General features: G+C 36.9%; 1 protein-coding gene and 1 long non-coding RNA gene across 2 annotated transcripts; one reads left to right on the top strand and one right to left on the bottom strand.

The window, feature by feature from the left end:
- Positions 1-4427: 4427 nt before the first annotated feature.
- On the top strand, positions 4428-6123 carry LOC134740670 (uncharacterized). The gene is made up of 4 exons (XR_010127829.1): positions 4428-4619; positions 5185-5234; positions 5672-5745; positions 5912-6123. It is a non-coding gene; the product is annotated as an uncharacterized LOC134740670 (long non-coding RNA).
- LOC134740669 (ER membrane protein complex subunit 4) lies at positions 6048-6866 on the bottom strand. The gene is made up of 2 exons (XM_063673219.1): positions 6676-6866; positions 6048-6597 (listed from the first exon to the last, which is right to left on the bottom strand). Exons 1-2 carry the CDS (start codon positions 6729-6731, stop codon positions 6135-6137), a joined length of 519 nt encoding a protein of 172 aa, XP_063529289.1. The 5' UTR covers positions 6732-6866; the 3' UTR covers positions 6048-6134.
- Positions 6867-11666: the final 4800 nt, after the last annotated feature.

Raw genomic sequence — 11666 nt, 5'->3', positions numbered from 1 at the left:
GTCACCTTGACTATAGGCCGCACATGGCCGCACTGTATCATCACAGGCAATCAGCTATGGATGGTATAAAAAAGGATGTCAATCTCTATATATATGAAAAGTGTCCATCAAAAAACAGTAAATAGGCGGCGCCACCATACATTGAAGTACCTAGACCATACACCTAATATTTTATATAGATGTGCACCCGTGCGACCGTGAGGGACAGAGCATACGCAATGCGACGAAATTAAAAGCACGTTTTAACATTCCTGACAACATACCAGAAACAACCTACGTAATTTGTTCGGGTTATTTCCTGCCCCTCCCCCATTTCATCCCTACATTATTATACCTCTATGGTTTATGTCATAGAGTCTCCTATATAATACAATACTCTTTGGTCTCAGAGCCTACCTAACACCACCGGAGAGATTAGGAACTATTATTTACTATTTATTTGGTCACTTTTGAAACAATTCTGCCATAAGAGATTGACATCCTCTCTATACCATGCATACAATCAGCCTTAGTAGGTACGGTAGGTAGGATTAATGTTAAATTATTATTATTTATTAGCTAATATTTCTACACTCACTATTTTAAACCCTGTAAATAGTCTATCAAATACCTAATATATCTTGTAGAATACCTGTTCGTTACTTCCCTGGACATTTATACTTAACTAACAGAAAAGTTCCTACATTCCAACCTGATGATTCCAAATTAAACTGAAGGAAGGTACTCTACCTACATATGTATATTATAAGTCAGTTAACTTGCGGAGACTATTTTATTACATTTGGAGAAAAGAATCGTAGCAGAAGAAGTCAGTTAAATACAACTTTTATCTGGTTTGTTGTATAAGTTTTTTTATAATTTTTGACTAACTTCAGCTGCTTGGACTTTACTTTGTTCTTCAAGGAAATATCCTAAACAGAACAAATTTCAGGCGGTTTCCCTGTAGATCTTCTAATCTTTCGAATTTACCCTCGGTCTCCCACTTTAAAAACACCCTGTATAAAGTTATGTGTGAGTAGTGTACCGATTAATGACTGTAGGTAGTGTATTTGAGATTTCAATTATACCAAGTTTACGCAAAGAATGATTAATTTTCTCGATATCGAGGTAGTTACTGACTAGTTATATGTACGTATTAAATTAATTGAGTGAAAAGAACAAAATTTAAAAAAACGTTTGAAATACTTGCCGTTTTATTTTTAGGATTAGAAAAATCAGTAGATATTTCCACTGTATAGCAAAGGTACTGGCTATGTAGGTTCAGAAGGTTTTGTAGTTAGTATCTTGAAGTAAAACACTTGTCTATGTACAAGAATTGAATGAATTTTATTTACAAAGTGTCAATCGATGTATTATTTATGTAATGTGTTCCCACAACTGCATTGGCCTTGTTACATGACTGTGGCAAACACCAAACAGCAAAGATAGGACGCAGTTATTCAGTGGAATGAGATGCATCCTAATGCATGTGGTTTCGACGATCGAGATATTTGGCGTCTGCCACCGTTAACTGAAGCATCACAAGTAAGCGCAGCCCTTTGTTAAGCGCGCTCCAGACTACGCGGCTTCGCGCCGCGATTCGCGCATGAGTGTGGAGGGAGCTTGATATCAACGTAGGCCAATCTAATCACTATTTTTATGTACGTAGGGTTAACTCAAGTCGAGTGGCCTGCACTTTACATTCATCTCATTGACAGAATGACCTGGAATTAATAACTGCCAGTTTCTATTGTTAAACCAAAGGGCCTACCGCCCGCCAGCATCGGAAAAACCGGTAAACGTTATCTGCCTCTCTTCGCTCTTGCATATTCGAGCGATAGAGAACCAGATAAAGAAATTTATAATTTCGTTTTTCGCGGTAGTAGGGCCTGAGGATCATTAAAATAGTGTCGTATGCATAATTATTAGAACGCAGCTTGATTCGCAGCAAAAGGTCTACTGCGAAGCTTCGAGTGATTTGAGTGACCCTACACACGAGCGCTTTTTCAACGCGCGTTAAAAAAGCGCAAAATTTATAAAAGTGAAAGAGAAAAAATTCTATGCTGCCCAAATTTTATATGAATATTCTTTCTCTTACCCCCGATCGCTCGGTGGCGCGTCTATAACTACTTGTATATACTATGTCTATGATAGTACCACTTCGGGTCGTTGCGGCACAGCACAGCAGTAAGTAAGTAAGTAATATCGATCATAATCGGCGATCGAAATCAGCGAGCCAAATTGGTGTTTTTGTCCGCACCACCTGATTTGATCAGATTGGCGAAAAATTGTTCTCGTCTGGACTCTGGACTGGCCTTTACGATTACGACTATAGTTGGTCAAGCAAATTTTGTCAGTAAATAGAAACAAAAAAAAACTATACTCATGCTTTTCTTTTGGGTGCTAGTACTAGTGTAAGACAAAGATAGTATGATTCTCTCTATATTTAAAAAGAGACAGTCCTTTGACAAACTATAGCAAACCAATTTGTCAATAGAAAAAGGTGTGACATTCAAATTTTGTTTAGGATGGAAAACCCTCGCGCCCCTACATTTTTACATATGCCGCCTTTTTCTACTGATAAAATTGATTTGCTAGACTATAGCCTGTCTAACCATATCTGTCAGTAGAAAAAAACGGCAAATTTAAAAAATGTACAGTCTGGCAAAAAAGAGTAGAAATTAAAAAGTGGCAACACTGTAGAGGGTCATCCCTTTCAAATCAACGACACTACAGTGTTGCCAATTTTTAATTCTACTCTTTTTTGCCAGAGTGTAGGCGCGAAGGGTTATCGTCTCAAGGGCCCTCCACACTCCTGCGCGAATCGCGGCGCGAAGCCGCGAACGCGAGTGTGGAGTCTAGTTCGCTAATCAGCGAAATCGACTCCACGCTCGCGTTCGCGGCTTCGCGCCGCGTAGTCTGGAGCGCGCTTCATAGAAAATTAGAATTTTGCGCCTTTTTCTACTGAAAATTTTGTTTGACAGACTATATACAACTCCGCGGTTACACCATACTATACTCTGGTTACACCTATAGGGCCCTCCAATCGTCCACACTAGTACGCGAAGGCGCGAACGCGAGTGTGGAGTCTAATTCGCTAATCAGCTAAATCGACTCCACACTCGCGTTCGCGGCTTCGCGCCGCGTAGTCTGGAGCGAGCTAGATACCCAAACAGAAAAAATATGATTTAAAAAACAAACATAGGTACAATTCGGACATCTATCTTATAGCAGACCCGCAGACCATGTAGAGAAGACCCATGATAATGCTTCCTCCACACTCTTGCGCGAATCGCGGCGCGAACCCGCGAACACGAGTGTGGAGTCTAGGTCGCTAATCAGCTTCGCGCCGCGTAGTCTGGAGCGAGCTATAGACTAGTCTTTTACCGGATTAAACTGACTGAAAAGAAAAATTGCTACTTATGACAAGGCAGTATGGCTTAAAGCTTTAGCCTATACAGATGGACGAAAAAAAATAAGACCAAATGTCAAAAGTACTGTCAATGTCATGTCATCAGTGATCTTGTCTTCATTCATAAGCAGGTTGATTTCAGCTGCAAAATATTATTAAGTATAAGTCAATATTCACCACTGATCATGCTGAGAGGGCTGGTAAGATATCTATGATTATATTGACACATTTGACGAGAATTAATTAATGTTTTGACTGTATTTTTCAAAAGTACATAGAAGTAGGTACGTAACTCCTAAACATGACAAAATCATCAAATACTTTACCCATAATTTGTATTACCGAACAAAGAAAACGTATCAATGATTAGCAAATTATAATCACTATGCTAATTTAGTCACAGCTTATAATTATTGTTACACAGTATCTCGAATTTTTTGTTTTGTAAAGGCATAGTGAAAGCACCAAATATCTGTTTTTAACGTTTTTTTCTTATGTAAGAGTAATATAAGAACTACGCATCATAACTAATTTTATCCACATTCTAAAGCAGTATAATATTCTTTGTGTTTATAAATATCTTCAAGTAGAACAGCCAAATAAATTTATAGATACTGTTTACTTTCCTTGAACTAGTGTATCAGATTCACTCTTCAGAATCCTCTCACTCACCAGGCAGCAAATTCACAGTATTTCTATGAAAATATGACATTGATAATATGACATTGATAATAAGTATAATGACAATTCCACACTTTATTCTACCGTCAAAGTTGGTGCAGAGTTAGCTTATGCCGAGTCCACATATTGGACCAACGTAAGCCAATCTAAGGGACGCAGCTATGCGGTAGAATGAGATAGCAATACCACTTGCTCCCTCTAACGCATAAATGCGTCCCTTATATTGGCCTATGTTGGCCCAAGGCCCAATATGTGGACTCTGCATTAGATGGAGATAGCAGTATTGGTGCAGTTAGATTAGATGGACTCTATGCATTATGGACTCATTGCAATAGATTAAGTAAAAAAATTTTGAAATTGGAATGTCATAATGACAAATTGCAGTTATGAAAAGTCATAAATACTCATGAACACTAATCAAATAATAAATATTGGACAGTAAAATGTGGTTAACTGGTTTATTTTTATAGAATTCAAGAGAAAATTATCTAATGAGGAAAGTTTTTTGTCATGGGTTTTTGTGGTTTTCTTATTAAAAATGGGGTAAGTTACATTAACTGTCAGGATTCTGGAAATAATTAGAGTTAAGTTCAGAAAATTGCAACTACTCTAATACATGAAGTGAGTTTAGAGCTAGCCATTTATAACATGGGTGAAGAGAGATCTTATGACTGGCAAAAGTGTGCCATAAATACAAGTGGCTCTAGCTCACTTCTTGTATTTGTAGAGTAGTTTCATTTGCGCCATATTTGTAATTGCCCTGCTGACCATATTTGTAAATTATATTCCCTGTCATTTATAAATTAGACACAGGACTTTAATGAGCTCACACATGAGTCGCTTAACTACAAACTCTGGTAAATCCATCTGTCAGATTATGCGATATGGTATTAAGAAAAGCTTATAATAGGGTAGATATTTACTGAGAGGGTCGAATGGATTTACCCGAGTTTGAAGTTAAGCGACAAACATATGAAATACATTTCCATAGGAAAACATGTTGGTTGTAAGATAGATTAATGAACAATCTGGGAATATTTTAATTTTTGTTGCCATTTTATTTTTAATATAATATTACAGTATGAAATTATGGTAATATTTCTTACAGATAGTTTTTGGAGCTGGAATGTATGCAGGAGTGTATGTAGCTCAAAATTATCAGGTAAAATCCTTACTTACTGCATTATAACCTTGTCTGATTGTTAGCTTTTCACAGCTAAACTATTGAACTAATTTTGATTAAATTTAGCCTTGGGGACAGCTAGTATAAAATAATTGCAAAGGAGGCTATGCCACCATGCTAATAATTGTTCATGTTTTAATAATCAATCTTATGCATCTAGAATGTTTCCTGGTATTACTTGTATAGCCTCTTTTGTGGCTATGATATAACCATGTCAGGCTAATAAATAATTAAATTATATCTGATTGACCTGTTATCAAGTGTCTCTAATTAGTACCAAAACTAGACAGAGAAATTGCAAAATTAAAAATGTACATTTTGTTGAATTGCTAATAGGTCATTCAGTTATTAAGGAATAATGTATTTATTCGTTTAGTTATTATATCTCATAACCAGGGTTATTTTTCTTGATACAGGGTGCTCTTGTATATTTCTGTGAGAAAACAAGTAAAGCTTGTGACGAAGCATTGGATGATTATAAAAAGCGATGGTTGGTTTTTCTTAACTTTATTTGTTTTTTACTTGAATCATTATGTAAGCCAGGAACCATTCTGTCAATATCATAAAGTTTAACTGTATGTAATTTAATAACTATAATTTAATTATACAAATATTTTCCTACAAAAATCTCTAATGATATATTTTTCACCTTACAGATAGATAAAGTGGAAGACCCAAAGGTGTTATTTAACAAAGTCTATGACTCAATTAAAGAGAAAATTGACGAAATAAAAAATCCTAAAGATAAATGAAACTGAATATGGAGATGTAGCTGAAGAAAATATGCATTCAATTTTGTAAATATGATTTACTTTAGTTATGGTTATACAAAGATAATTTAAATAGTAATAAATAATATTTACTGAAATGTGTATTAATTTATAGCATTGATAGTCCCCCCCCAATATGTTCTACTCTTGTCTGAGGTTCCTCAAATGCTAGCCAGTCACTAGAATGTGTGGGCAACAGCCCCATGCTCTGACATTTGTACAAGGCAAGAAGAATATTCACAATGTTTCCAATGATAAAGACTAGCTTTTGCCCGGCTGCTTGTGTCCCTTCCACCATCTTGAAGGTACTTTGTGTGAGAAACAGGGACTTGACGGGCCGCACAATCAACATACCCACCATCATTATTGGGAATATGGATATGGAGTTACCAGCCATGTACATGATAAACAGGTTCATAGGCACCTGCTTTAAGGGCCCCAGTGCGACATCCCACAACTTCTTGATCAGTAGATGGTTGGAATCCGTATCCTTTGATGATTCTGTGTGACTTGCGCTGGCAGACTGGCTGTAACCAGGAGGAGATGGCAATTCCACTGACTGGGATTTGTTCCTGTAAATTAAATGCGCCAGGTTATAGGAGAACACCACATTTATAAAAATAATAACTGCGACTACGACCATCCCTTACTTTGGGTTGAAATCCAAAGCCCACTTGAACTTTTTGTTTGTCTTGAGTTGTGACATGATTATTGATTTAGAACAAAGCGTTTATTGAAGTATTCGTAAAATATATCCGTATCCTTGTCACCGAATTACTAGTTTACTCTTGATTAATTTGTTTAATTAATTCAGCTACTCATGAAAATTCACTCAGTGATCAGTGACGACCTGTGACGACAGTGACAGCAGATAATGACAGGAGGGTGTTTTTTTTTTCTGACGAGGATGAACCATAATACAGATAATGTATATAAGCTGTTTACATTCGAGTGCGAGTCATGAGCCGAGCGGCAGTCTGAAAGCTCAGAATAATGACTAAAGCATAGAAGTCGGGCAAAAATGCTTCGCAAATATGTATACCCGTACTTTACTTCCTTACGAATTAGATAATGTGCCGAAAAGAGATGCATATATGCTTGTTATTTCTCATTTACGTACGGTGTCATAAGTTTGATAATTTGCTAGGGATGTAACTGTGTCGACTTTTTATATCGATAAATTATGCATAAGTTTATGTGCCGTGTAAAATAATAATCACGAAATTGGCAAATTGATAATAGTCTGGCTAATGAAAGTTGAACCTGAAAAAACGCGGCAATTTTAAGAAATCTGTAGCAGGCGGCTCGTTGAAATGAAATGAAATGAAATGCGTGGAATACAAGGATTGCATAACATTTACACTTTTTATAATTTTCATATTCTAAAAATCATTAAAAAGTATAAAAATTATGCAATCCTTGGAATCAAAGAGCCGCCTGATATGAGGATTAATGCATGTACCTAATATAGCTTTTATCTCATTTGCAGTCTACCACTCAGAACCGTCTAACTGTAACTCTCGTTTTTTTATCATTAGAAAGAAGGCGAGCGATCTTAACGTGTCGTTTTATCGAAAAACACTTTGAAAATAAGTCACAACAAATATAATATACGATCATTTACATACTTTTGCTTTCATAAGTAAAATATTGTTATATTTATAAAAAAACTTGTCAATAAAAAGACACGTGGAAATGGTTTACCGTTTTTTCTAATGCTAAAAGACTAAGTATAGTTTCTAGTCATGTACAGTCAGCTGCAGAGAAAAGGCACCCCCCTGCATACAAAGTTCTGTAAATTAGTATGGACGTGGGGTACCTTTTCTCTGCAGCTGACTGTACCAAATAGGAAATAAATAAAAAAAACGTTCGTGTAATATTTTTTTATTATTTAATAATAGGGAATATTACGCGAAACTCGGCGTAGGTGGCGCCACTATCACAATCTGAGGGTCTATCGCGAAACAAGAAAATCGAACTTTCGTTATCTAACATCTCTGTCACTCTTGCGTATTCGAGCGATAAAGAGGCAGCTAGATAACGAAATTTCGGATTATTGTCAAAAACCTGTTAAAGGTACAGTATGAATAAGTTACTCTACGGTGCACTAAAAAAGCTAGTGCTGCACTGGTGGCAGAACATTGCAGTAATATCCCCTATTCCTCGTCCTTTCGAAATCTGAAATAAAAAGTTGAGTTTTGTGACCAACAATATTAATAAAAGGAACATTCATCAATGATCATTAATGTCTTTTTTATTAGGGTTCCGTACCCAAAGGGTAAAAACGGGACCCTATTACTAATACTTCGCTGTCCGTCTGTCTGTCACCAGGCTGTATCTCATGAACCGTGATAGCTAGACAGTTGAAATTTTCACAGATGATGTATTTCTGTTGCCGCTATAACAACAAATACTAAAAAGTACGATCCCCTTGGTGCGCGCGTCCGACCCGCACTTGACCGGTTTTTAGTATTAAACTATAGTCTGGCAAACACAATCTGTCAGTAAGTAAGAACAAAGAAAACTATAGGTACAGTCGAAGGCAAAAATATCGATCCAGACAAATGGCTTAAAAATATGTGAACACGATTTTATTGTCTGAGCGTACACATATTTTTGAGACTTTGGGAATGTATATATATTTATGCCCTTGACTGTACTCATCAATTAAAATGAGACAGTCCTGGGCCAAACTATAAGAAAGCTGTAAATGTCGATAGGTTATTGATCTGAGGTCGATACATCACTATGCCAAAAATATAACCTTTCATACTTAGCAGAAAAGTTCGAAAATATATGCAAAAATCTATATAGACTTGAATGCAAGTAATAATTACATAAACAACATATCGATTTCTATGTTTAGGGTCAAGTCCTATAAATAAATTTCTTCAAAATTGAACAAAACTCACCGATTAAAGGTTATCGGTTCGTGCGTATTTTCTTTTCTTCCTGTATGCGATTTACAGCCCTCGATCACACAAGACATTATCACAAAGGGAACTTCAAACCATTACAAATAAAAACTCAGCACGTTTTCCAACAATCTTTCAGGAATAGCAAAAATATAATTAAAATAAACCAAGATGACCGCTGAAACATCCCGAAATATTTCAACTAAAATAATACGACTATGTCAAGTTGTTACAGTTGACACCTACCTGTGAAATAACGAACATATATTTTATTTGGCTGGATTATATTATAGAACCACATAGGACCATTTGACATTTCCCTCAGTTTATCTTATGACAATACTTGAAAAAACGAAAGAACTTGCGGATTGTTGTCTCACTCACTCATAGACAAAAAGTAATAATGTGTTGTGAATACGATATCTTTTACCAAGCTTTTATTTTTGCCCGGCTTCTTTGCTTTAGTCATTATTCTGAGTCTGAAAGTATGATCGCACCGTTTTAACGGTTCGTTACGATAGTGTGGAAGCCCACGCCAGTACTAAGTACCTATTATTAATACTATAGTTGGTCAAACCAAATTGGCAGTAAATAAGCACAGAAAAAACTATACTCATCCTTTTTTTTGGGTGCTAGTACTAGTGTAAGACAAAGATAGTATGAGACTATCTGTTTATGCTTGAAATGAGACAGTCCTTTGACAAACTATAGATTCATGATATACTGTATTGCCATTATTCATTTACAATCGAATGATAACGATAACGATTTTCCATCGCCGGGCAGGGGCGCCCGAGCGCCCGATGACTCTTGCAAGCTTGGAGGATATAACCAAACGCAGTAGCCATTAACAGGTGTTCCCCTCTGTCGAAACTCTATAGCGCGCTCCAGACTACGCGGCGCGAAGCCACGAACCCGAGTGTGGAGTCGATTTCGCTGATTAGCGAACTCGACTCCACACTAGTGTTCGCCACTGTTCGCAGCTTCGCGCACGAGTGTGGAGGAAGCTTATATTATACACAAATTGTATGGACTGACGTTTATCTGACATGGCTATTTTTACGTTGTTACTATGGATGGTATAGAAAGGATGCCAATCTCTTATAGCAGAATTGTTGCAAAAGTGACCGCTTTCAGCTTTAAATAATAGTTCCTAATCTCTCCGGTGGCGCTAGTTAGGCTCTGGGACATGAGTATAACATGAACCATATAAGGCAACAAATAACCCGACCAATTTACGTAGGTTGTTTTTAGTAGTATTTCGGTGTATGGTGGCGCCGCCTAATTACTGTTTTTTGATGGACACTTTTCGTACATAAAGATTTGGCTCCTTTATATAGTCTCCATGGTTGTAACCTACACTTTTGACGTGCCCCTCTCTGAAGTGGGCCAGTTCGTTGGTGCGCAAATGGCGTTTGTGCACGTTTTCGTTGGTGCGCATGTTCGCTCGGCATTATATGAAAGGGCCTATCTTTACTTTTGAAATCTTTGACCTATAAGCCTATTATGTATGGATGGTATAGAAAGGATGCCAATCTCTTATGGCAGAATTGTTGCAAAAGTGACCGCTTTCAGCTTTAAATAAAACATTTATTTACATACAAGATATATACAGTGGTACTACGTAAACGAAATTAATAACTAGCTTAAATCTAAAATAGGCCCTTGAGGCATTGTACCAAGGATGCTGGCGGCATTTCCCCGCTGTATCGCAATGCTGATACGTTGTGCGAGAAAGCCGCCAGCTCTTCGGTCACCAGTTACGTCAACCAGACGCTTCGCGATTTCTGCAAACAACTTATGCGCGCTGGGACCCCATGGACCTAGAGTTTCAACTCCAAATGGAATGAAATGATACTCTCTACCGAGGCTTTAAATAATAGTTCCTAATCTCTCCGGTGGCGCTAGTTAGGCTCTGGGACATGAGTATAACATGAACCATATCAGACAACAAATAACCCGATCAAATTACGTAGGTTGTTTTTGGTAGTATTTCGGTGTATGGTGGCGCCGCCTAATTACTGTTTTTTGATGGACACTTTTCATACATAGAGATTTAATTCCTTTATATAGTTAGTCTCCATGCTATTATGGATTATGTCTCGTTCTGCTGGCTGATCATGAAATCAGTTACTTAAGGTATATTTTCTTGAACAACCCGAAAGGAAGACAATATGGTGAGTGAACTGTTTTATTGACTATATAAGTAGCTACTGTGGATGCTCCATGGTCTTGGTGAATGAACGCACACAGATGAATGAAAATTGAAAAACCACAGAACCTCTTTGGAAAGTGTTGAAATAAGGTTGCAAGCTACAGGCCACTTAGAACATATTTCAAATATATAATATAGAATTGAACTGTCAAGTCAATGGATTGTCATTCGATAAAAACAGTCTGTGCTGTTATTATTAATATTATATTTAGATTAATTGTGGTAACTAATTTACTAAATATATTCATTGAAGATTCATCCGTTGTGCTCTATTCATAACATTGCCCTCTGCTTAGCCTCACCCCATCAGAAAGCAACAGATTCGGCGTAATCTAGGCCGCCGATCGACTCATAAAAGATAACGACTTGAACTTCGCCATCCAGGGCTAGTCACTAACTATAAGCACTAAAAGACAAATGTTTTGTCTCATGACAAGCGTCCATAGTTGAAAATTAGAAGAACCTATATGTAGTTAATAATATGAAGTAGCGTAGCAGGCTAGTCTGATTT

This window comes from Cydia strobilella, chromosome 4, assembly GCF_947568885.1.
Source record: "Cydia strobilella chromosome 4, ilCydStro3.1, whole genome shotgun sequence".
NCBI classification, from domain to species: domain Eukaryota; kingdom Metazoa; phylum Arthropoda; class Insecta; order Lepidoptera; family Tortricidae; genus Cydia; species Cydia strobilella.
Note: the sequence above shows the minus strand (reverse complement) of the source record. Positions and strands in the feature narration are given on the sequence as shown.

Excerpts from the sequence above, each read along its gene's own strand:
- LOC134740669 (XM_063673219.1), bottom strand. The coding sequence starts at position 6,731 with ATGTCACAACTCAAGACAAACAAAAAGTTCAAGTGGGCTTTGGATTTC. Across the intron at positions 6,598-6,675 it reads GCTTTGGATTTCAACCCAAA|GAACAAATCCCAGTCAGTGG; the intron begins GTAAGGGATGGT and ends TTTAATTTACAG.